This window comes from Meleagris gallopavo, chromosome 2 (assembly GCF_000146605.3).
Source record: "Meleagris gallopavo isolate NT-WF06-2002-E0010 breed Aviagen turkey brand Nicholas breeding stock chromosome 2, Turkey_5.1, whole genome shotgun sequence".
NCBI lineage: Eukaryota > Metazoa > Chordata > Aves > Galliformes > Phasianidae > Meleagris > Meleagris gallopavo.
The window spans coordinates 53,099,342-53,125,005 of record NC_015012.2 but is presented as its reverse complement, the minus strand read 5'-3'; the positions used below and the strand labels follow the sequence as shown (position 1 = coordinate 53,125,005).

Genomic DNA, 25,664 nt, shown 5'->3' with positions numbered 1-25,664 from the left:
CCGTGGCGGTGGGGCGAGTCCTGCCCGCGCCGTCAGAAAGCAGAGACAGTTGGGAATTATTTCTAGCAGAAATCCTATTTTACACAAAGTTCACAGTGCGAATGAAACGAGTGCGATGGGACCGCAGCCCTCTCGAAGTCCGGAGGTTGTAAGAAAGGATGTGAATTAGTCATACTCACTTCTAAATAGCAAAGAGATGCCTTTCTTACAGCTGTCTTATGCAAAAGGCACACTGAGAAGCTCTTACATCTTTCTCATCTCTCACGTGACTTCTTTTCATAGAGAAAAGTGCTTTCTTGAAGTGAAAGGCTGGAAATACCACTAAAACAGTCAGAGCTGCCTATGGACAGCTGTGTCACATGGCTGTAGGTAGTTGCCCTGGATTGTTCATTTGTGTGTTTTAAAATAATCAAAAACAAATGAATAAAAGATGGCCTTTTAAACATGTTTCTTTTGCCTCTGAGGAATGGTTCCTTGTTATCATCTGTGAACTCCATTACGACAGTAAGCCGGCACTTGGGGGATGCTGCTATGCTGCTCTTTTGCCCATGCTTGTAATTCATGAGCAGTTTTTATCAGTAGCTTTTTTCACAGCAAATTACAAGGAATTCTAATTTTGATGAAGGTGATGGTGATAACACACCAATGTTTTTGGTTGTTGCAAAGCAGAGTTGAGAATTTCTCTGCTTCTAGCACTGCCCTATGCTAGAAGAGCTGGCATTTGTCTTCCCAAGGAACCACAAAACGTTCCAAGCCTTGCTCTCCTGGAATCAAAGAGCTATTAAGGTTGGAAAAGACCTCTGAGACCATCAAGTTCAACTGTTGACCCATCCCTACCATTCCCATTAACCACATCCCTCAGTGCCACATCCACACATTTCTTGAACACCTCCAGGGATGGTGACTGTACCACCTCCCTGGGCAGCGTATGCCAATGCCTCACAGCTCTTTCTGAGAAGAAATTTTTCTTGATATCCAACCTGAACCTCACTTGGTAGAGTGGCTGAACACCTGCCTGCTGATGGGAAGCAGCAAACAAATTCCTTGTTGCGCAGCATTTGTGTAGTCTTTATCTCAACCCACAAGTTCCCATGCTTTCACCTTTCTCACTGGCCCTATCCCACATGAGGTGAGTAAGGTGATTAAGTGAGCAGCTGGGTGGTGCTGAGCTGCTGCCTGTGTTAAACTACAACATACAACTTACTGTTATAAATTAAAAAAAAAAAAAAAGTGTCAGAGGAGACCCACAGCCCCTGGCAGCCTGTGCCAGCACTCCATCACCCGCACAGCACAGAATCATAGAATCACAAGGTTGGAAAGGACCAAGGATCATCTAGTTCAACTGTCTTTCTATTACCATTGCTCCCAGAAGCTACTAAACCATATTTCATAGTTCTTCATCCAGACACTTCTTGAACACTGCCAGGGATGGCAACTCCACCACCTCCCTGGGCAGGCCATTTCAGTGTCTGACCACTTTCTGAGAGAAAAAGTTTTTCCTTATGTCTAAGTAAGCATAAGAAGCGCTGCCTGCTGTTCAGAGAGTACCTCCAGTGCTTCAGTTTGTGTCCATTGCCTCTGGGCACCACTGCAAAGAGCCTGTCTTCACATTTGCACCCTCCCATTCAGATGTTTGTACACACTGATGAAATTCCCCTGAGTCTTCTGTTCTTCAGTTGAACAGATCCAACTCTCTCAGCCTCTCCCATTGGGAAAGCTGCTCTGTTCCTTGGTAATCTTAGTAACAAGGTAACATAAGACTGAGAAAACAACTGGCAGAGGATGACAGAGTGCTGAATAAAGTCACGCAATTTACCATCCTCCCTCACACAGAACGATATTCACAGGTAGGAACCTTGCCTGATGTACAAAGTGGACATCCAGAGGCTTTTTATGCCTTATTTTACGGTAGATAAAATCTTTTCATTTAACCCAAACTACCATTCAGTACACAAAAATCAATTTTTATCAGAAAATATTGAATTTAATGGCTCACCTTTTTGGTAACTTTTGGAGTTGACCTGTCTTTTGCTGTGGAGCAATTGTATGTGTCTGACATGGAAAGTGATTAACTCCGCAGCTGAGGATTCTCCCAGGTGAAACCATTCTCTTCTCCAGAGCAGCTGCTTTCACCCAGGCCAGACACCCTCATTAACTCCTCAGCAATTTAATTTTTTTTTTTTTTAATTTATTTCATTCTCCTTTCTCAATGAACTTTTATTTCCTGTTCTTCCAGCTCTTTTTGCATTTCCTATATTTACAGGAGAAGGAGGGAAGTCTTTCATCATATCTCCCCATCAGGAGGAGGAATCTTAAAGATCTGATGTTTGCTGACCACAGTTATGTGCAGTGCAGTACACACAAAATGGCAACACTGCCGAGTTAGAAGGTGAGTCTCTGTCGTAGCAGGATCACATCCAGCTGACAAAGTTTATTTCCTGTTCACTCACCTCCATCAAACAGATAATAATGTCCGTTCTACCTTTTACAAATTTTTCAGCCTGGTTCTTTGGCTGTCAGGAGAAATTCAGCTGTTGCCTCAGCTGCCATGGACAGCTGTGATTTCTGAAACACTTTTAGCTTCTTCAGAGCCATTATTCAGTTTCACTCGTATTTTTGATCCCTCCCCAGCCCCGAGTTTACCTCTGAAACATGCTGTGCGTTATAATGACTCCCTCCCAAGTCTTTATGGAAATGAGGTTCTCGTGGCCTGGTAACCTCCTTAATGAGAAGGAGTCCTTAGCAGGTGGGGCTGTGTGCTGATCCAGAGATGCATCAGAAAGGGCAGCAGGGCATTTACCAAACAGTACAGCAGAATCTGCATTATTCGGCAGTCTGCTGGGATGTGTGGAAGAGCTGTGTGAACCTCAGATCCTAGACTTTGGGGTATGGGATGGATGAATGTTCATGTTGGCTTTTGTGTGCTGCTGAGTTGCCTTTGTAACAGGGGAACTTACTTACATACAAAAAACTTTGTTGATGTACAGCGGGAACAAACATTTGCATGCCCATTCTTATGCAACGGCGATTCTTTTTAAAGCTCTAAATCTAAATAGCAAAGATTACTAGTGAGGACAGTTCTTGGAGATTTATGGCCACTTGAACATAGTCACAAATGCCTCACAGGAAATGTGTGTGTTCTCGAGGTCACTGAAACAGTTTGGTTTTTGCCATTTCCAATAAATTTTTGGGCACTGTGATCAAAGAAGAAATAGGGGAAATACCTCAAAGTAGCTTTTCCTGCAGATGACATTTAGAACAATTAGTTATTGCAGCTAACATGCAAAAGTTTTTATTGTTTTCACATTTTTGGTTAAAATCAGAATGTGCCATAGAGAAGCATTTGCAACATTTAGGCTAAAGTGCTCCAAGTGTTGCTATGAAAGTAGCTGTGGGCTTTTAATGTCACTTCTTACATTCTCCGCAAAATTGAGAGAAAATGTTTCTATTTTGGTTGGTTACTTGTGTTCTGACCGTGTAAAGAACTTTGTGTGCAAAAGGCATCTGGTATTTTGTTCCAGAAACAGGCTGATATACCTCGAGCTAGGTCACTGTATCTCAACAAAGTCAACAACATCTTCTTAAAAAGAGCACAAGCGATAAATCAGCATGGCTTATTTGTCTGTTTAGAATTTGACAAAGAATGTTTGACCTTTCCACAAGTACTAGAGCAGTAATGCAGACACTTTCTTTACTTAAGACAGTGTCAACATTTTCAAATTTCTGCTTGCTTACAGCCTTTCCCAAGCAGCATCTCCTGCATTCTGTGATCCTTGAAGCAGGAAAAATTAACTTAATGCTAACATTTTGTATCAGTATTACCTTTCAACCTATTACTAGAGGGAGAGAGCAGTGGGTTAATGAAGACGACTTAAGCTTCCAGGCTAGTATGGCATTAAAACATATAGCTAATTTCATGAGTAGTCTTACACATCTGTACTCAAGTGAGACTTTTCAAGTGAATCAGACAACTGTAGGACCTCTGGGGATCATCTAGTCTAAGCACCTGTTAAAGCAGTTTCCCTACAGTAAGTTGCAGAGGAAAGTGTCCAGGTGGGTTTTGAATATTTCCAGAGAAGGAGACTCCACAAGCTCTCTAGGCAGTCTTTTCCAGAGCTCTTGTCACTCTCACTCTAGAGAAGTTCCTCCTCATGTTCAGATGGAACTTCCCGTATTCCACTTTATGCCCGGTGCCCCTTGCCCCACCACTGGGAACTGCCAAAAAGAACCTGGCCCCATACACTTGACACCTGTCCTTTAGACATTTATAAGCACTCATAAGATTCCCCCTCAGTCTCCTCCAAGCTGAGCACTCCCAGGACTTCCAGCCTTTCCTCAAAAGGGAGATGCTCCAGTCCCCTAATTGTCTTTGCATCCCTCTGCTGGACTTTAGGAGCTGCATTGCTTTCTTTCCCAGTACTGCACACAGTGCTCCAGATGTGGCCTCTCCAGGACTGAGTAGAAGGGGAGGATCATCTCCCTCAACCTACTTTCTGTACCTACACCACACCTTTTGAATGCACCCGAGGATACCATTGGCCTTCTTGGCCACAGGGGCACACTGCTGGCTCATGGCCAACCTGTGGTCCACCAAAAAACCCAGGTACTCCTCTGCAGAGCTCCTTTCCAGCAGGTCAGCCCCCAGACTGCTGATGCATGCAGTTTTTCTGCCGATCGAGCAGTTGTTCCACTGTATGAGCAGTGCAGGTTCAGCTGCTCATGGTAGTTGGGCTGTAAGCTGACTGGCTTTGGACTTGAGTTGAGCCAGGGCTTACCTGGCTGCAGCTCAGTGTTGGCAAAAAATGGGCTGTGAATTCAAGCTCTGAACTTGAGCTGAGAGGCTCTCTGGTGAAGGGCTAGCACTTTTGCAAGTGCTGCTAATGAAAAAATTGTGTTTGAAGTCTTGCTGGGAGGTCAGTGGAATTTCTCACCTCCTCTTCCACTGACTTTGACTGTATGTATGCTAAATCAAAGACATCTATCTAAAAAGGCAGACATTACTTTCACGGATAATTGCTTTTTCTTAAGATACTATTTTCAGTAACAACAGCTGTTTTAAAGTTTAAAGTTCTTCATCCCAAAAGTATGTGCAGATGAGCAGCCTTAGTCAGGAGGCATTTGTTTAGGCGGTAAGAGTGACCAGACAACCAGATACAATTTTCATGCTTTCTTCCAGCTGACAGGCTCGTGATTAGTCATAGGTATTCCTCTCTTGTGTTCAAAAGACTTGAAACCCACAGTTTTCCTCTGCTTCTTGCCTAATTTCCTTAAACTCCTTACAGGAAAACCAAAGCACTTAGTAAAATAGAATGTTCAGATTCAAAGCAAAATGCTTAATGTCTACAGAGACAGAGATGTGGCACATAAGCTGGGAGGTTTTTTTCAGTAGGCAAAAGGTCTTTTCTTTAATCTTTGGATAAATCGTATATGCTCCTGTTGAAGCATGAAAGCACTTCTGTGATTACCCTGTATCAAGGCATGCGGTTTTGATAAGGCGACAGAGGCCTCTCCCTTGTGCATGAACCGACTGTGAAGAAATCTCCAGAAACAGGTAATCTCAGGTTGCCTGTTGTGACATTTCTCTGCTATGTTGTACCTACTGTTGCCACAGGGCACTGAAAGAGAAAGGGTGCAGCACATTCATCCTGAGGACCTACTCCATGCTGGTAAGAAGGAAGAATAGAGATTTCCTGGTTGTTCATAATTCGTGAGTTTCATTGCCTGTTGGTGTTATAACTAGCTAGACAATGCAGAAAACACATGAATACAACCAGAAGCTGATTATGATACAGAAGATGAATGTGAAAGTAAAGTGTAAATAATTAAAAAGAACAATGAGGGGTGGGAGGAGAGGGCGGTGGGAGGAGGAGGGCGGAGCTTCTGCATTCAATACCTGATTCTAATTAATGTTAATTCATGTAACTCTTATTGAACTATAGTCTGCCCTCAGTGCAACTGGGTATTTGAGGGAGAACATCTTCTAAGAATTTTGATTTAGTAGGAGTTGTTTGAACACCCAGAAGGATAATGCGGCACTTTAAGTGCATTTATTTTCAGCGCTCACTATTTGCATTTGTAGCATTTTCTAACAGGATTTTGTTAGTTAGATGAGCATGTATTCTTCATAGTCTTCATAGAAATGCATTTATAAACACAGTAAGTCTAATACTGTAAAGTAGTCTCACATTCCAGATCTGTTTTTCTTGCATGCATAACACAAAGCTAAAGCAAAACCATAGATCTTTTTGTGAAGTGAATGTTGGATACATTTTGTCTTTGTGGAAGTTTCAGATTTGGTCAAATAATTGGACAGAAAGAAGGCCTGGAGGAGGGAAGAGAGTGGTCCATTTGAGGACGCCACTTTTAATCAGTCAAATAATGACATCAGTGGGTTTTTAGAAGCAAAGTGCTTACCTCCAGAAACATGAGTTTGTGCCAAGAGTGCATGAGATCACTGCTTTCCAAAAGAAAACAGATAACTTACTTTGGAGAACGCTTTGAGGAAAAGTAGAATGCTGTTCTTTGACTCTTCATCTTAAGTCAGTGACTGCATTATCAGCATTTTAACTTTTTCTGTACTTTTCTTCAGAAAAATCCCATAGTCCTGTCTGTAAAACTGCTTTAGACAAAGCGTGTGGCAGCAGAAATCAGCAGTACCACCATGCTGGTAGCGTGACAGAGCACAACAACTCTCCAGCACTCAGTGCCACCACCTTGTGGATACAGACAAAGGGAGCCTTCAGCTTCCATCACTGGCAGTAGGCTCATTGCTCCCAAAGCTTAAATATAACCCAGAACTCCAATTCTCACGTGCATGTTCCCATGGGAAGCATTCCTTAGATGTAAGGTTCAGCATTCGCTGCTGCATACTCCTTCCCATACAGAATTTCTGGGCAGTGCCTTTGATAATGGACTACTGATTATACACAGATACCAACTAACTGCCATGGATCCAACCACCCTCTCAAAGCAACCCAAACTGCCTTGCACAAAACAGTTTTTTCTTCTATTACCATGTCAATGTTTTGTTGTTTTTTTTTTTCTTTTCCATTTTAGTTTTCTCCAGAACAATATATGTGGTGATTTTAAGTTCAAGTAAAGCTTGCTTCTCTTATTTCATGTTATGAAGAGATGCTTTGCAGTATTTATGTCTCCTCGTGATTTAGAAAGCCCTAGCCATTCATTTTCAGATCTGAGAGGGGTTTCAGACAAGAAAGCAGAGGGAGAAAGAGGAGCATAGTAACAAGCTTACGTGAAGGAAGGAGATCATATTCATTTGTCTGAAAGGCTTAAATATTCATACTGTTTTTAAAGCTCTAAAAAATGGTACTGGGAAATAAATGTCAAATGATCCTCTTCGGCAGCTTTGTGATGATCTTCCTTGGACTGGGCAACTGAAGTGACAGTGAGCATCGATCAGTTCGAGGCAGAGCACTTAGTGCAGTTCAGTACAGCAGCAGCCAGGAACTGGAGAAGTCTTGCCTGTGTGGAACAAATAAAAACTAAAATAGTACAATAGAGCAAACTGCATAAGGAGTTATTTCACAGTGCTGTAATTTATCTGCATCTCCTTGGCGAGTGCAAAGTGCATAACTTGCTTTCCTTTAAAGGGAAAGAGGTCTGGAGAGAGGCGTATCTCTGTTGGTGAGGCTGTGGAGGGGCAGCTGGCTGAATGTGCACAGCTTGAGTGAGGGGAGCAGGCCAGAAAGAGAAGGACTGAGGAAATACCATGGTTTAAAATTATTTGAACAACCATTTTGGTATGCTGTGCTATTCCTAATGCAGCAATTAAATCCCTGGACTTTGTTACAAGTGAACTTTGATTGGCTTTCATTTGACTGTCTTGCCTCTATTTGTTTTTTGACAATTTGACATGTTTACTTAGGTGTGCTGTTCTGCTTCAATGAAACAAGGATTCACATCGCATTTATAAAAGGCATTGCCTGTTCTCCTAGCCTGTGCCACGTCTGCTGTTCACACACAAACCATGAGGAGAGGCTGAGGTTGGCCAGGAATGATCCGTCCCCACCCCAGTGCAGGAGTCTTGGGTTACACTGTCTGCAGCCCTCGTTAATCCCTGCCGGGCTGAGGAGTGCTCGTGGCACACATCACAGCAGCGAGGAGGCTCCTCTAGGGCTAATCAGTTCCACTGATTGAATGCTGCAGGAGCTGCAGCTAGACTCATTTTAAGCCCATTATCCTGTTTTTACTTCCCACTCCTTACGCTACCATCACCCTTACTGATCACCAGCCCTCCCTTCTCCTGCTCTGTTCCCTGCTGCTTCTTGTCTGGTTCCATCAAGTAGCAGTCCTTGTGCGTAATTCCACCTCAGCCATCCCTGCAAATGCCTTCTGTGGCTTTTAGGGATGGTGCAATGACTGCTTTCATGTGCTCTCCTTATGGAGTGGCTATCTTGATATTTTCTGCATATTTTGGTAGGGGTTCAGCTGAACTCTCTCTTTACTCCTTCCAAAAATTTGAAATAAACTTTGTCTGGCCCTGGAGATTTATTGCAAGCTTCATGGAAGGGCCAGAACCCATGCAAGATCTCCACATGGAAAGGCTGATGTAGAGTTTGTAGTCTGGATAAAAGCAGTGATGCTATTTGAGTTTTGTGTGCCTCATGGACAGGAGTGTACTCCAGACTCACTGCTAGCCCAGCAGCTGCCACTCGGAAGGCTGACCTGGCTGGAGCAGAACCCACATGCTCTTGAGCATCTGTGTCTGTGCAACTCCTCCAGCTCAGGCGGCCCTGCCACTGGCAGGGGAAGCGGTAGAGGCACACGTGTCCATCTTGTCCTCCCTGCTGCAGAAGTGGGCCGAGGATGAATATTGCTCTCTGGCTTCACAGCAGTGGGAAACAGACCAGAGTCCTGCACAACCAAGTGCTTATAGGCAGCAGCTAGGCTAGTGTTAGTTCTAACTAGTTTCTCATCTATTGCCAAGTAAGGGCAAAAATGCTTATACTGGGAAAGAAACTTTCTATTCCTACTCCTTCCCAAAGGCCGGCCTTGGATGAAGATGTTGCTGTTAGTTTACTAAGTGCAATCTGGTAAAGGCCAGGACAGTGCCCCTATTTAAGCAGGGAAGCCAAATGAAGAGTTTCCTCATCTCTCTTTGCAAGTACAGTGAGCACTGAGCAGTGCAGTCCTGCAGAGCACATCAGTTGGGAACCGTGCTGGGCAGCACTGAACACCACAGCTCTGCTCCAGTAGCGAGCCGTGGGCTTTGTATTTAGCATCTGCTGCACTACTACAGCAAAACTTCTCTTCCAGCTGTTGAATTTTTAAACAAAATCTCTACTGAGCTTAGAAATGCTAGTCAGGAACCAAGCAACAGACAGAAAACTGCCCTTCACCTCTGCATGGCCCTCACTTCTGAGGCGCTTCCCCTCTGGCAACGGTTTGATGTGGTGACTCATCGTATTGTGTGCACCACATTTGACAGGATCTTGGGGCTGGCTTGGAAAGAATCTGATTAAAAATAATATAAATAGATGAACAGTGGATAAACAGTTGCTCTCCCTTGTTCCAGGATTCTGAAGGGCTGAGCTTCCAGAATGTCACTGGAAATTATAGTCAGCTAAAGAAAATATAAAAGGAGAGGGGAGACTCTCATATAAACACTTAAAGGGACTTTGAAAATTGCCAGTAAATATTTCAGGATCCTGACACTGTTGTGCTAATAAAGTGATAAGGAAACCATGAGGAAAGCCCTACAGAATGGTTAGAAAGCAGTAACAGCCATGTCCTCTGCCCCAGGAGTGGAGACAGAACTTCAGAGCTGTTCCCAAAGTGAACGCAGTGCAATTTACTTCAGGTATGTAAGAGAGTCCTGTGAGTCCAGAAAGCACTGCAGGCAATGCTCTCACAGGAGAGCAGGGAGGTACTGTCACCCAAAAAAGCGTTGAGCAGAGATGGAAGCAGAAGGAATGGATACATTTTGCTTAACCTTTTCATTTAACAGAATTAAGAAGTGAACCATCTTAGATTTAGAAATGTTACAAAGAATTTGTGATCTGTTGAGTTTTGCATGTAACAGCAATGTTATCTGCCAACTACTTTTACCTGAATATTGTCCTTAGATAATTCATCCTAGAAGATGCCACCACTCTGTATACGAAGGACTGTAGTGTACTACACTGGGTACCCTGACTAACCTAGTGGTCTGGATGTAATCACAGATCTTAAAGCCTGCTAAATATTTTGCTTCTTCATTAGAAGTGCTGATGTGTTAGGACCCACAAGCCTTCCAACATTTCACATAGGTTACAAATAAGAAGCTAACCCCTCACATTCCGAAGGTCCCATTTTCAGCTCCTTTTCCACCTCCTTTGGCACAGAAAGATGAGCGCACGCTCTTCACAGGCCCTGTCGAATATTCTCCAGTTGGCTGCCTCACTATTTTCACATTGTCAGTGGGTAACCAAACTCATTAGTCACTGAGGCATCATGTAATTGCAGGTGGATGTGGGTAGATGATATGACAAGTGATTTAATAGGTACTTTTCGCATGTGTCAGAAACGTTACCACTGCAAACTGTCAGAAGCTGTGGAGCAAAGCATCAGGGCAGCAGGGAGGCACGAGGGAGGAGGAGGAGGAGGCGGCTGCGGAGGGGCTGGGAAGTGCAGTTGTGAATTTAGCTGAATTTCAGTATCAAATTCCTTCCTCCGAATCAGCAGCTGGCTTCCATTCTCAGTCTCCTCATACATTAGTGGCACGTGATAGTTCATTTGCCCCTCAGATCCTGTCAGCAAGATACTGGGAGGGTTCTGACACCTGGTACAGCAAATGGTGAGAACACCTGTCCATCTGCCTCCCCAGCACCAACAGACAGCTGTAGGTAGAATCATGCCCATTCAGAGCAGGTTAATTTACTGAAACCACATATGTACAAATCCCATTTTTGGAGATCCGAGTGTTTGCTTTCACATCACTCTGTTCTTTCCTAGGTCAAGGAACACACTGCTCAGAAAGGACACTCTTAGGCACCTGTTTCAGTCCCAGGACACTTCACTTTGGGTAACATGCAGTGCTCTTCCTTCCCCACGCCGAATGCCATGTTTACTGCAGATGCGTTCTCAGTGTGACACCTCCCTTTGTTGTTCTCAGCCTTGTGAGCCCCCGACAAGAACAGTTAATCAATTTGATTTTTTCTTTCCAAGGCAGTGTGAAGGAGAGAAAGATTTCAGAACACCAATGATACCAATAAAGAGTAACAATTTTAGATGTGCATCTACTGAGATTTGATTGTGACAGAAGGTAATGTCAATTACAAGTGACCTTGAACTGATAAATACTTGCTAAAGCAAACTAAGTTTATTAGACAATAATTAAGAAATGCAGGTCTCTATGGAGAGTAGATGTAAGAGGAAAACTAAGGGAAGCAAAAGTCTGCTGCTAAGAGAAAACAATAAATAATACACCTTCTTGTTCAGCCCTAAATGAAAAATGTCACTACTTTATCAGGAGGACTATATTAAAACTAACCCAAAGAGTAAAGGCCAAGTCAGAAAACTTTTGCTACCCTAGGGATTGATTACTCAGCTATGACAAATGAAATGCAGGATGGCACTGCTCACATCTTACTCTAATTTATTTTGTTTTCTGGCTGCATCTTCAGAGTGAAGGTTTTCTACTGCTCCCAAATCACCCAGCCTATGCCACTAATCACATCTAATTCAAAACAAACAAACAAACAACACCAAAGACAATCTAATTTCTATTCTGGGTCAACACCATGCTGTCGCAGAGCCATGAATACACAGTAGCACTGTGCTCTCCTACTTATTTGCAGTCAGGAGGGTTCCATCAACCATGAGCCAGGCTGACCTGAATAATGAAATCTCACAACATACTCTTAGCCTTGGCTGTTCTGCAGTCAACGAGCACTATTATTATGTTCAGATGCCTGCTTTATGGAAGGCACATGGATGCTTCCTCATTCTTCTGCTGGCCGCTGTGTGAAAGCCAATGAAAAGCCGTAAGGAGGATCTGACTCATAGTGCATCACCCTGTGAAAAGCAATGTGATGATTTCAAAGAAAAAAAAAAATAGTCTTGTGGGTATAGATAAATATTTATTATCAATTGTACTTCATTCTACTAGAAGTCCTTAAACAGTTTTCCTTTTTTGCCAAAACGTTGCATCTCTGACACAGTCGCTACTGTCACAGCTTCCCTGCACCGGGAATGCACAGCTTACATATAGATTCCAAAACAATCTATTCCAAGTAAAGAACTTTCAACTTTAGTGCATACGGAGCTATTCAAAGATTGGTAAAAAGAACCCCCCTTCCCCCTCCCAAATGAAGAATTCATTACAAAGAGATTTCATTACCAAAAGTGAATATACAAATGCTAAAAAAATGCTGGCTTGAAAAAGTGATTTCAGAATGTACTGTACACATTGTAACAATTTATTATATAAGCTGCTTCTGCATGCAAGCAGTTCTTACATTTGGTGTAAAACATTTATACACATTCTTTACAATTTGTACATATTTAAATGGCTGTATCAAACAACACTGCGCTATGGAATTTTGGAAGCGAACAACTAGAATTGGGAGGAGAAAAAGACAAGGTTTATAAAACGTGAACAAAACCCATGACACTGAAAAGCATCTGGACTTACGCTAAAGTCTCTTATGTTTTGGTTTCAGGTTATTCAGGCAGACCTAGATTTTCCTTCTAGCACACAAAAATAACACCAATGCAAAATAGAGTAAGGCAACTATTCAACCAACAGACTGTACCCGTCTCCTAGAATGGCTTATGGGAAAATGCCTTTGCTTTAAAAGTTTGCTAAAATGTTTATATTCTAGTCATACTTTTGCAAAAAAAAAAATTGCACTTTGGCTTTTTGGATTGCTTATGGCATTTAAATGAATTACTGTAGTTGATGCCCACTTAGAACAGCGCTGTTATAAAAAGCCCAGGCCCCAGGTGATTTTAGTACTAAGAAAGGTAACTTCAATTTCAGATACGATGATCAAAGTACATTTGTGTGATAACTGAGGTACCTTTGTCACCTTTCAGTTTGCATTAGAAGGTAACAGAAAGTAAACCCAAGCCAACAGCACACCATATTGCAACATGAAGACCTGAGCTCTGCCAGAACTGGAGGACTTATATCAGTTTGTGAAGACACGAGGGTCCCCTTTACAAAAAGGCTTAGAACTCTCGAAGAGGTACAGCTATGGCCTAACATTGTGCGGGTGTCAAAATGCTGGCATAGAAAACTGTTTTTCACACCTTCCTGAATGGCTCTTTCCTTGTTTGTACTTTGTCTTTTTACACAGTGCATAGCGAGAAAGAAAGAGCCTGACAGAAGCTCTGAGGTGTTGTGCCACAAGAATAAGGTTTAATTACAAAGAAAAGAAGAAAGAAGAGCGGATTATATTTACCAGAAGTCACAGTGGGAGCAGTATGCCATGGCCACGTGTGGGAAGCAAAACTTAGAACAAGTGTTTGCTCAGCCGATTATCATGAACATATAGGGAAACAGTCACAAATACAATCCCTTCTGGCTACTGAATTGTTAGAGAACTGAGTATAATGAGTAGGTAATCATTTTCCCAAGCTCATCTGCTTCCTCACTTACACAAATTTTAATTCTGATGCTGACAAAGAATTTTTGGAATAGCATCTGATAGATGCAAGTGTGCACGAGGTCCATGGCAACATACCAGTTTGATGATTTAGAACCCTACAACCGACAGCATTATATAGCTGTTTTTGCTTAAATAATGACACAAAGGGGAGAGCATTCAAGATAAAAAAAGAACATTATCTTCTGGATTCAGGCAGATAAAGTAAACATTTTATATAATTCTTTTTTTTTTTCCCCATAACTGATTCGTTTTTTGGCTGGCAAAGGCTAACAAGTTTTTATTGGCATTGCCCCCAGATCAGAAAAGCACTTCAAGGTGGTTCTTCATTGTTGACTACTTCTCATTCTCTACATCACAGGAAAGCGGCTGAGTGCCTGCCTCAGCTTCTGTGCAATCTGAAACAAAGAAACAGAACATACTTAGTAGGCAGTCACTTTACACTATTCAGAAACAACAGCGCAGGCAGGCAAGAAATCAAACAAAGTGTTCCCTCATCTTCCAAAAATTGCTGTCTTTCCTCAGTACCCCCCAACAAGTACAAGACTGTCAACACTGTTCAGCTGCTCTCTTAACACCACAAATACAACACGATATCTAAGGGAATCCATGTATCCCGACTCTGACCTGTTGTCGCCTTCTCCTGAAAAAGACTATGTCAGAACTGTCAGTAACAAAGTGCTGTTTACACAGCAGTAATGAACGGCCTTGGCCTTGGAAGGCAGTCAGCAGAAATATGTAATCAATAAATGTGGCTATTAATGGCTGGAAATTGTTCCTGGCTTTGATATAAGCCACCAGTAATCCCTCATGCTGCTTAGCCTCCAGCAGTCCAACTCTCCCTCACAATGAGGATCACTGACTTCATTTATTTGACTGCAAATATTCTAAGTTCAAAATCCCAGGTGCACTCAGGTATGTGAAAAAACAAAGCAGTAATTTTGCTTTGTTTTTTTTCTCCTCCAAGTCTCACTGAGTTTGTAAGTTACATCCTTCTTCATGTCATCGTAATATTCAGATAGTCTGTTACAGCAGTATAACAAAGCTAGACTTTTTGCTAAGTCTAATACAGGCTCACCTTATGCTTCAGGAGCTATTACAAAAGGTTATTACATACATGCATGAATTCTCTGTGGCTTGTTTTTTTCTACATGCTGAGACACAGGAAGTACACATCCTGTTAATCATAGAATCACGGAATATCCCAAGTTGGAAGGGACCCACAAGGGCCACTGAGTTCAAAGCCTGGCTCCACACAGGTTCACCCCAAATTCAAATCACATAAGAGTTCCCTCTGTTGTAATCAGCCTTATCCTTTTTCATGCATTCTGAAAGCAATACCGAATGCCAATTGCTTGGCCTGCTACAAGCAAATCAGAGAAAGCTCACTTTTCATACTCACCCCTGACAAAAAAGGAAAAAAAAAATAGCAGCACAACAAGCAACAAACCTTCCTGACACTCAAATGTCAAATTTTGCGATGCTCAGAAAGCACAACTCTGTTGGTTTGTACACGTAGGACTTGCAAAGCATTCAGTTATAGAGATACTTGTGCTCACACGTATACTTCTTGCCTTGCTTGTTTTGTACTTTCTCCTGTCAGTACCATGGGCAGTGCTGTCACCCTGCCTGTTAGGTTCTCCAGCAATGTACTATGCACTGTAAAAGCCATTGAATCAAGCATGACTTTCAGGAAGTGCAACTATTTGGCCAAAAGTTTTCTCTGCTGGACATCTGAATGCAGACTGATGTTATGCTAGAGGTGTGTCAGCCATTTCTAAGGAGACAAGGAGAGAAGGGGGGCTGCTTTGCTCCATTACTGTCACCCTTCTGCTTGCTATGGATCTGACTTGCAGTTGGCTGGAGGAAAGAAGCAATACTGCTTTCTGGAGAGGTGTCTTTTCCTTCCATGAGAGATTACACAAGCTTGGTTATGCCACAAGCCTTAAATATAGTGGAGCCATAGCTACTCAGAAAGTCTAGTTACCAATGTATCAATGATGTTCTGATATCCATAATTCAGGGGGACTACGAGAAGAAAGCCAAACTTTTCATGAAATCTATTTCACTCCTGCAACAGGGCTACACATCACAACAGAGTTCCTGGGCTCTTTCCACAGCTCCCATGACAGCCAGCACTGTACATGTGAACATAGATCTGGTCCCTGTGCTGAGTGAAAGAGGAAGTTCAGTACAAGGAGACTGTCAAGCTGCAACCAGAAGAGGTTAAGAACTGGGACAAAAGATAGAAGGAATTTAAGAGAAATATATGCGCCTGGCTGCATCAGACGAGCCAGAAGAACTGAGCAAGGTGACCTGATAGGGGATCTGGTATTTTCAGCAACTGAAGATATCCACTGAAGTGCCACTTTTTGCTACATGAAGGGCAACCAGTTACTAATTACTCCTTTAAGTCTAGCCAGTTTCTAGTATAGTCAGACATTTTACCAACATATGAGAAAAATTGTTCTCAAGTTGCATTTCATTAAATAGAAAGAGTAACATGCATAAGAACAATGTTAAAGGAGGGCATATTAAAAAAGTCACCAAATCACTGAATTGCCACCCCACATGCCTGCACATCAGTCTGTAAATCAGAGAAGCTTCCCTTTGTCCTTCCACACTTTAGGACAAAAGTTTCATTCTAATAGCTTTATTTATTTATTTATTTGTTGTTGTTGTTGAATTTGTTGCAGGAGGTCTTCTTTACAGCATTCTTCAGGACAGTTTGGTAATATCTGCATGCACAAATCTAAAACAAGTTCTTTGTAACCTCAGTACTGGCATTGAGAAAACCAAATGAAACTAACGACAACTAGAAAAACCAAGCTATCAACTAGCACCAATAAAGTGCTTTCACCACTGTATTTTAGGCCTAATATCACACAGCCACACACACATCTGTAAGGAAATATGTCACTCGTTCTTCTTTCACGGCGGCTTCGCCCCCCTCCCTTTTACAATTCTTTTCCAAATATTGTACTGGGAGAGGTTCATACAGAAAGATGACTAAATACAGTGAGTATTTCTCATAAAAGTTCAGTACAGTATGTGCCAGGAAAATGGCACTGAAATCCTGCATCTTACCGTTTCATAAAACTGTGCCTGCTGCTCCAAATAAAGACGAATGACACTGTTGTAGTCATAAATCCGGTTACTGTGGAAGTGATTCATCTCAGCTGCAATTAGATCCAGGAGGCAAATCATTTAAGAGAAGTGTTCATAGTTAGGAAAGGTTTCCCTTACTTCAGGTTAGTTACTGTGCAACAAGCTCAGTGTCCAGCTCTGCCACTATATTTACTATTCACGTGCCCACAGTCTTTATCCTGCAGTACTGAAGTTATGATGGAACCATACATAGAATTGGTAGGGTATCAAATGCTCACTGCTGAAGCACCAATGCTTAAAGCCAATATTGTTACAATATTCAGATGTACAAAGATTTGATAAAGAAAACAAACAGGATTTTGTCTTAGTGAAGTTAATTGTCCTCTTGGGAAGTTTTTCAAACATATTTGGCTTGGGAATTCAGACTTCCAAGGGTATAAATAAGTTAAGGCACAGCTGTAAACATTTAGATAAAACAAAGATACAGCCAGTAGTTTGACCCATTCTTGACTGTTTCAGAAGGAATCTGAGAAACTGCACTACTGAAGCCATTCTTTTCACCACTTTCTGCATCTTTTGTCAGATGACAGCTTATAGCTGAAATAAGTGAAATGTATTTTGAGATATCAATAGAGGAAGAAAAAACATTTGAGACTGCAACAGCCATCCTCGAGGTCTTTTCCCACGATTACCACTTGAACAGTACAATACTTTTGCAGCACTGCATCCAGGAAGTAAATGGTGGGAAAAGGAAGGGGGGAGATTTTTGTTCTTTTAATGGCTCTGTGTGCTGCACTGCCTTCTCTCTGTAAAATACTAAGTACTCTTAGCTTCAAGTTACCTAAAAGAAGCTAAAACACTCAGCAATGAGTAACCACATTGAAGGCAGTACCAGGATATAACCTGCAGGTCTGAACTCTGACTCCTCAATTCCCTTTTTTTTTTTTAAGGTGCAGTGTATTACATCTCCTATTTCCAACATCTCTAACCTAAAAAGTTTGAAGAACATCCAGGAAATTAAGTCTTATCTACAAGAATATGACACTCAGCTGGATCATGTCTGATTAAACTCTGAGTCAGAAAAACACATGCATGTTCTCATCTGCTTCCTGCACCAAGGCCCATGGCTTTGCTTTATTTTGAGACTCGCTGTCATTTCAAAATGAAAGAATTAGTACTCTGGGATGCTCTTATTTCAAATGTCATACTGCTACTGCAGAAAATACACATTTTGGAAATGCAATTAAAAGCAAACAAAAGAAGAAAAACAAAAAAGGGAGGCAGGAAAGCAGCTGTAATTCTAGGAAAACAAATAGGTAACAACAATTCCTGGTAAAACAAAGATTCTTTGCCAAGGTTTTTTTCTTAAAAATCCTTCAGCTCTACAATATTGCCATTTAGCTCCAAATTTGTTTTACCTTGTAGTGCATAAGCCATTGTGCTCACACGTTTCACCATATTCTGTTTGTCCTGTGGTGTTATTTTACTGGTTGCAACTAATTTGTCACTTTCCTTCACTCTTTCTATCGCTCCCTGTAAAAACCAAATGAAGAAAGATTAAACAAGTAGCCAACTTAAAGGTCTTCACAGTCATCTAAAATTCCACTAGCCACATTTTAATTTTGCACACTATATACACAGAATGACTGATAGGTTTGTTATTTTGCTTCACTGCTTGCAAGACGTGACTTAAAACACAGGCAGGAATGTGGTAAGCAAGAAATTGAGTTTGGTAAAGGCAGTAATAAGCAAAGATACATAGACAGGAGACAAAAAGATCAGGTTCCAAAATTGAGCTGAGTGACACAGGAGACACCAAAAGCTTCCAACTACCAAATGTACCACTGTAGAACATTATCCACATGTTATACAATATTCAGAAAACAAACACTGTTTTCCAAGAGACTACAATTCACTGCAATATAACATGATTCAAGAAAACCCTCAAGTCACAAGCAAGAACAGTAAAAAGAAATGCCTCCTCCTTAACAGTGGATTTAGACTGCACTTTCCTTTTCATGCCGAACAATATTCAAAAAACCCTGTTTATGCTGTTGGAATAACATTTGTTCTTCCCCATGCAGGTCTTCCCACTGCCCAACTCTTACGAGTAAAGGTCCCTCACATACCTTATGAGCTCCTATGATGTCAGGGAAGCAACCAAGAAATCCCTTATATTCATGATTTGTTTCCATCAGGAAGTGCAGATCTTTCTTTGGCTAATAAATAAAGCGTATGTATTATTAAAACTACCTGAGACATTAATATCACAGACACAGTAAAGAAATAACAATGCCAATAAATGGGTTGGGGAAGAAAGGGAAGACTAGAGAAAAGTAAGTGAAAAGCTTAATTGTTGGAAAAAAATTGCAATTTTTTCCAAATTTAAACATGTCTTTATTAAAATATAAGCTCTTTGAGCACCAATAAGCAAAAGCCTCAGTTCTTTGTTCTCCTTAACACTGGCCTATCAAGTGAGGTGCTTTCCCCCAAATTCTCACAGGATTTTCTAGTCCTAGCAACTGCAGTTTCAAGCAACAACCCCATTGCATATATGTGTACCTACACAGGTGCACCTCCTTAGTTGCTTGCTTGTGAGGCTGTGTAAGAGCTTCCAGATTCAACCTTCAAATTAGGCTCTATATTTTGGAAATCTTAAACACTCTGCAAACACTGATTTATAGCTTAAACACCAATATAAAATCTGGATTTATTTAAACTAGATTGTTACTGTAGCAGGCAATTGCACAGCAAGACATAATGAAAAGTAGGAAGATTTGGATCTTGTAGACATCTGGGGTACACAGGGTAAGATTGAATCCTATCCTTGATTAAATCTCATTCCATTGTGTAATGAACAAAGTTCACTGACATCAAGAAACAAATACATGTTAAGGTAAAATAATCATTTTAGCATTTTAGAAGCCAAAATGGCTTTCTGTTCCAAGAGAAATACCTTCTTATTGCTTCCTTCCCAAACTGACACAGAATCATAGAATCATTGGAGTTGGAAAGTACCTTTAAAGGCTATCTAGTCCAATTCTCCTGCAGTGAACAGGGACACCTACAGCTACATCAGGTTACTCAGAGCCTAGTCCAGCCTGACCTCGAGTATCTCCAGGGATGGGGCATCCGCCACCTTTCTGGGTATCCTTTTCCAGTGCCTCATGACCCTTATTATAAAAAAAACTTTTTCCTTATTTCCCATCTAAATTTCCCCTCTTTTAGTTTGAAACCACTTTCTCTTGTCCTATCACAAGAGAGCTTACTAAACAGTCTGTCCCTTTCTTTCTTACAACTGCCCTTTAGATACCAAAAGGCCACTCTTTTCTCCACAGTGCCTTCTCCAGGCTGACTAGCCCCAGCCCTCTCAGCCTGGTGAGGGTGCATTTAAAAGTATTAATAGCAGTTTCACTTAAGTGGTCTGCATCATTAGCATTTGTTACATTTTAGTAAGAGAAAAAGAGAAAGAATAGTCAGATCCACATAGGTAATGTATTTGTACATGCTATGTCAGTGTGAGCAATGTGTGTCACAATGCTTCTACCTGATCTGCTACAAGACTGGCGATTTCTTCATAGGTTTTTCCTGCTTCTGTTATTGCTTCATTGAGATCAGATTCCCCTAAAAGTGAACACCAGTGTTTAAATTACAGTCACATCTTGACTCGAGACAAGTTTCTGAAATACAGTCTTTTATAATTACACAAGCCTACTCATCATTTCATAACCCAAAATAATAGAAAGGTTGGAAAAATATTGGTTTTATACCATTAAAGAAGGAAAACTATTAAGATCTTGTACAAAATGAATACTGAAGGGACCATACACTGTTCTATCATATCAGCACCATTCATTTCCACGCTTCAAAATTATATGTTATTTAGAAATACAGGTATTCCCCCACAGGGAGCATCAGGAAGCCTACTAAAGTAAGAAGGAAGGAAGGGAGAACAAGGAGGGTGACACTAGGAGATAAACCAACAGTGTTCAAGAGAGATCTGAAGTTCTGTTTTTTTTTAACAAATTATTTTCATACCTGACAAGCAGCACTTTCTCCATAATGCCCTATGGAACAGTGATGCTACCCTTAAGATTTCCAGCAGTCCTAGATTGTAATTATTAAAAGGCATGAAGGGGAAAAAGAGGCCCTACTAACATTTTCTCATTGCCAACAAGCTTTCTCAGCTTTTAGGGAGCTCTTCTATCATATTTTCAAGCACAGTAAGAATCTCTGCTTTTGAGAATAAGCTTCCAACTTTCATCATCACATGAAACAAATAAAAGGCTGCAGAAGCTACATGGAAAAATACTAACATCACCACAAATCCTAAGCTAGGCAACACCACAGGCACTAATAACACTGTATTACTAGCAGGACATGACTATGTGAGACAAAGATAGAAACAAGCCTTACACTCTTGTTTTTTCATGCCACTTTACCTTCCCAAAACACTGTTTTTCACTTGTTTTTTTTTTTTTGTTCTTGTTACCTTGTCCAACGCACTCAGTCAACAGTATGGAGAGCGAATCAAGATAGAGAAGGTGGAAAGTTTAATTTGCAGTTACCAAATATTAGCTTATGAAAATGTTATCCTTTCAGACACACCTTGATACTGGGCAGAAGTTAACAGCCTTTAAAGAACATTCTGTTTTTATTCTATAGAATATTTATCAATGACTTAACTGAAAATTACCAAATGTCGATTTCATTAGTGATTGATTCGAACATTAAAATAGTTTCTTCTATAGATCTTTAACAAATTATTTTATGTCCTACAGCACTCTTTCATTTCAGCATGTCCTAAAGGAAACAGAGTAAAGACTAAATGTTGCTTAAGGTCTATCAGTCAATTCTTACATTCCATTAGACTAGTTTTATGATGGCAAAAGCTTTGACAGAAGGCTCATTATCTTAAGCACTAGTAAGCCCAGCAATACAAACATGGCTAAAGAAACAGTTGTTTTTCTCCTATTTAAGCTCGTTATGATAAAACAACAATAATACCATTGAGACACCAAAAAGGTATGTAATTCAAAAGTTATCCTCTTCCTATTAAACTATAAAAAAAAAAATAATCAGAGAGATCAGTTCCTCAGGGAGGAAAGTGATTTCACTATTTTGGAATTGCATAGGTCTGTTGAAAAGTAACCTTGAGTTTAACTTAACTGTTGCTTAGGCAACTGCTAGATTTCTAGGACAAAACATCGTGTGATTTTTATTCAGTTCAGAAGCCAGGTTGGTCTAGGTATTGCTGTTCATTTTGTAATTCCATAAAAAGAAAATGACCTTTCCTATCTGAGTATAAAAAAGGAAAAAGAGTACATGTATTCAAGTAAAAAGAAAACCTCCCTGCTTCTGAACTCACCCAAGGGACTTCCATATACTGGAGATGCAAATAAGCCCTCCAAACACATGCTTTTTCAGTGGGGGCAGTGGAGCTCAGAGTCTGCTGCTTCTAGCAGGAACAGGATTAACAGGCATTCACTCTGCTATGGAAGTGTACCCTTAATGATACAGGTAAGAGTTGTTCCAGAGAACGGATCACAATAATAGACAGTTACATGAGAGGCAGAATAATATCTGCAGCTCCTCACATTGCATTCTTGTCTTCTGCAATCTCTTTCTCAGGCCATGCTATGGCAGTCTTAAAGAGTCAGATTTCACCTGTCACTTGCTGCACCCTTCAAGTTAAAATACACATCAGCAGAGTCAGGTCGTGCTCCATCAGTCAGTCCCCAAACCAAGCTACCTTTCTGAAGTTACTGCATGCAATTCACATGCTCACACATCAGAGCAACTCAAATTCCACCAGCACATTGCTCCCATTAATTGCTGTAAGCGTGGGTTTCGGTAAGAGTCTTTTTACTTGGACAAGTCCACTTTTTTAACATTCTCAGCTTCTCAAGAGCTGTGCAAGATGCTAAGCTGGGAGTGGGTAGCTCAACTTGAGCCATGAAGGCTGAACCGGGTCCCAGTTCAAGGATATAGACAGGATGCTCTTTAATGAAAGGAGAAAAAGGAGGCCCATGTGCTGCTGGCATCTACAACAAAACTAAAGTAGTGTTCATTACCCATATTCCCAAGAGAAATGGAAAGGCCTTCAAAGTTTTGATTAAAGATGCATGTAGAAAGACCAATTAAGAAGTCCAGTAGTATTCTACAGATATTTTAACACAGTCATGAGGAGAAACTGATATTTTCACTGCTTCACAGGCTTGCCTGCGTGCTGTTACAGGGATGCGAAGGAAGATGTAAAAGCGTGAGGAGTCTTATGGAAACGTTCAACAGAGCACCTCTCAAGAGTTTAGCTGGTTGGTAGATGCCAACAGCAATCACATCTGAGGGAATACACTGGCCATGTTGAGGGAACAAATATTCCATAAGGTGTGATTAATTTTTGTCAAGAAGTAATTTTTTTCCCCCTCAAAGTACGTTTTAAGAGAATCCAGGAGTAGGAAAAAGATCAAGATTGATGTACTAAGAAACAACATGTAGCAAGACTTTTCTTGGTGCAAAGTACTTCTGAGACTTGCCACGTTCAGCACTCAAGCAGCCTGGAAGGCAAGATATGCCTGCGGCTAACTGGTACAACCGTGAAGCTTACATGCAACTTACCTAAGAAAATTCTTGAGGGGTGATGTAGGATTAAGAAATTTCACTACAGTGGAATGGCATACCATAGCATTTGACACCATATAAGAGAAGCTGTAGTATTTAAGGCTGCATTAAATGCAGATCATCACACAATGCATTAAGACGGGCAACTCAGTGCCAGGCTGCAAGACACTTGCAGACATATTCTGGAACTTTCCAACATATATTTCTGGACTAAAATCATACTTTCAAAGCACTTGTTCCTAAAATGGATTGGACAGTACAGAGGCCCATGGCCAAGTTACAGGAAAACCTTTCAGTGTATCATTAATAGTTTTAAAAGTACCCACGCCTCTGCAAATACTGGAGCCAAATTCTTTGTATGCCCTGTGGTGGGAATGAATTGATAAGGCTCATTTTGCAGCATAAGAAAAACAACTTGAGTGAATCAGCTTAACACAGGTATCTTGACTGGTGCTATCTTAAACATTTTAGACTGAAGTTAGGAGAGAAGGAAGTGGACATTCAATGTAAGGCTCTGTAGAGCAAGCAGGCAGCACTGAAGAAAGAGTTAAGGACAACAGATTTGTCCCATACAAACTGCAAATGAACTGACATACCAGATACGTTGCTAGAAGTCAGCTACCAGTAGCTGGAAATGCTCATGTAACAAAACTGCCATCTTCAGTGGTCTACACAATTAAACTTCCAGAATTTATCATCAGAAGTAAACAAGCACAGGGAAGTTGGGTATGAGTCAGGATGAAGAAGATGAAGTGATCAAGCTACCAACAGAAACTGAACTGAATCCTTTTCAGTATGGTCAAAGGAACCAATCTTCTTTATTGAAAGTCCAGAAAAATCATACCCCATACTCAGTCTAGCTAATACTTCTTTGTTTGAAAGAATAGGTTCAGTGCTGTCTTTAAATACTGAGATTATATAAGCTGCATTCTATCAGTTTAAATTCAGGAGCTTTTATCTCTTGCACAGAGAGTCTAGTCAATCCACAGATCTCTAACTGAAGTAGCCATCAAATGAAACTGTATGCAAAGAGTGCAAAGAGCAGGCATGGCAGACTGAAGGCAGCAGTAAAGACATAAAAAACAACACGTGTACTGCATCCGTTGTCTTTTCCTGAAAATTGAAATTAAAAAGAGAAGTCCCGTATGTTCTTACTTCTGTGAAAAAACAAGCAAACACTGGTGTACCAGCTATTAAAAAAGCAAAATACATGGATTAGGAACAGAGACTATCAGTGAAAAGGGTATTCTTCCTCAGCAAAACACCAGGATGCAACCCGGTGCAGCTGGGCAAACAGCAACATCCTTGATTTGTTCTCAAGAATCACGGGGTCTACTTTTTTTCATACCACCCAAATTGAAAGGCTGATCTACAAGTTTGCATCCTTACTTACAGCCATTATTCCTTTTCTTTTACCCCAGTAAAGATTGCACATTATAGTTCAAACAAATTTCAATCCTTTCACAAGAATTCTTGTAGCAGATTATATCTGGATAGGATTTACTGTCTTCTAACTCATGCTGAGTGCACATAGCTACACAAATTCTCTGCTTGGTTTTCATATACAAAAGTAACATTTTCAGTAAGATGCTACACTCTAATTCTGAACAAGCAAGCATCCTGTCCAAGTACAGGACAAAGATGAGAACAAACAAGAAGTATTCCAGTACTTCCAGCATCGGAGATCCTGAGTTTCAAAATGGACTGCATTTTAATACATGCTTTATGGGGAAAAAAAGTGTTAAGAATACAAATTGAGGAACAGGTTATAGCCCAAATAGTTAATGGTTAATTAAAAGTCCTAAAATAGAAAGACTTCAGGAAGTGTCTATGCATCAACCTTTAAGGTTTTAGAACAGAGCAATTTTGCTATAAAATATAAGAAAAAGAATTGTAGTTAACCTGAGAATTCCAGAGAGAATATATCTCATTAGCTCTCTTTGGGATACGAGGAAACATTTCCCAGATAACGAATTCAGCACAATACAGTAGAATTTTAAGTTTGACTTTACAGACTAAAGAGAACTTGAAAAGTCTGCAAAAATAAATTGCACTTGATTCCCTCAATTCCTCTCCTACAACTTTCATACCCAGCATGACAAACTCTTTTTCAAGGCCTTTGAAGAAGAAAGGATAAAGGATGGGAAAGGCTACAGCAGCCAACTCCCCATCTCAGTTAATGGCATACAAAAATCATGTAGTAAGTTTTTAAGTTTTTCATCCTTGTGTGGAGCTGTTGTTGCACACAACAGTTCTGCAGAAATATTTTCAAAGTTGCATTTCCTCCCCTTTCCTCTGATATAACAGAAATATAGGCCACCAAAA

At 40.8% G+C, this 25,664-nt stretch overlaps 1 protein-coding gene across 1 annotated transcript; it reads right to left on the bottom strand.

The window, feature by feature from the left end:
- Window positions 1–13,167: 13,167 nt before the first annotated feature.
- LOC104909747 (sorting nexin-9-like) lies at window positions 13,168–20,496 on the bottom strand. The gene is made up of 5 exons (XM_010707285.3): window positions 20,266–20,496; window positions 18,848–18,937; window positions 18,137–18,251; window positions 16,698–16,789; window positions 13,168–14,008 (listed from the first exon to the last, which is right to left on the bottom strand). Exons 2-5 carry the CDS (start codon window positions 18,911–18,913, stop codon window positions 13,961–13,963), a joined length of 321 nt encoding a protein of 106 aa, XP_010705587.1. The 5' UTR covers window positions 18,914–18,937; window positions 20,266–20,496; the 3' UTR covers window positions 13,168–13,960.
- Between the last annotated feature and the right edge of the window lie 5,168 nt (window positions 20,497–25,664).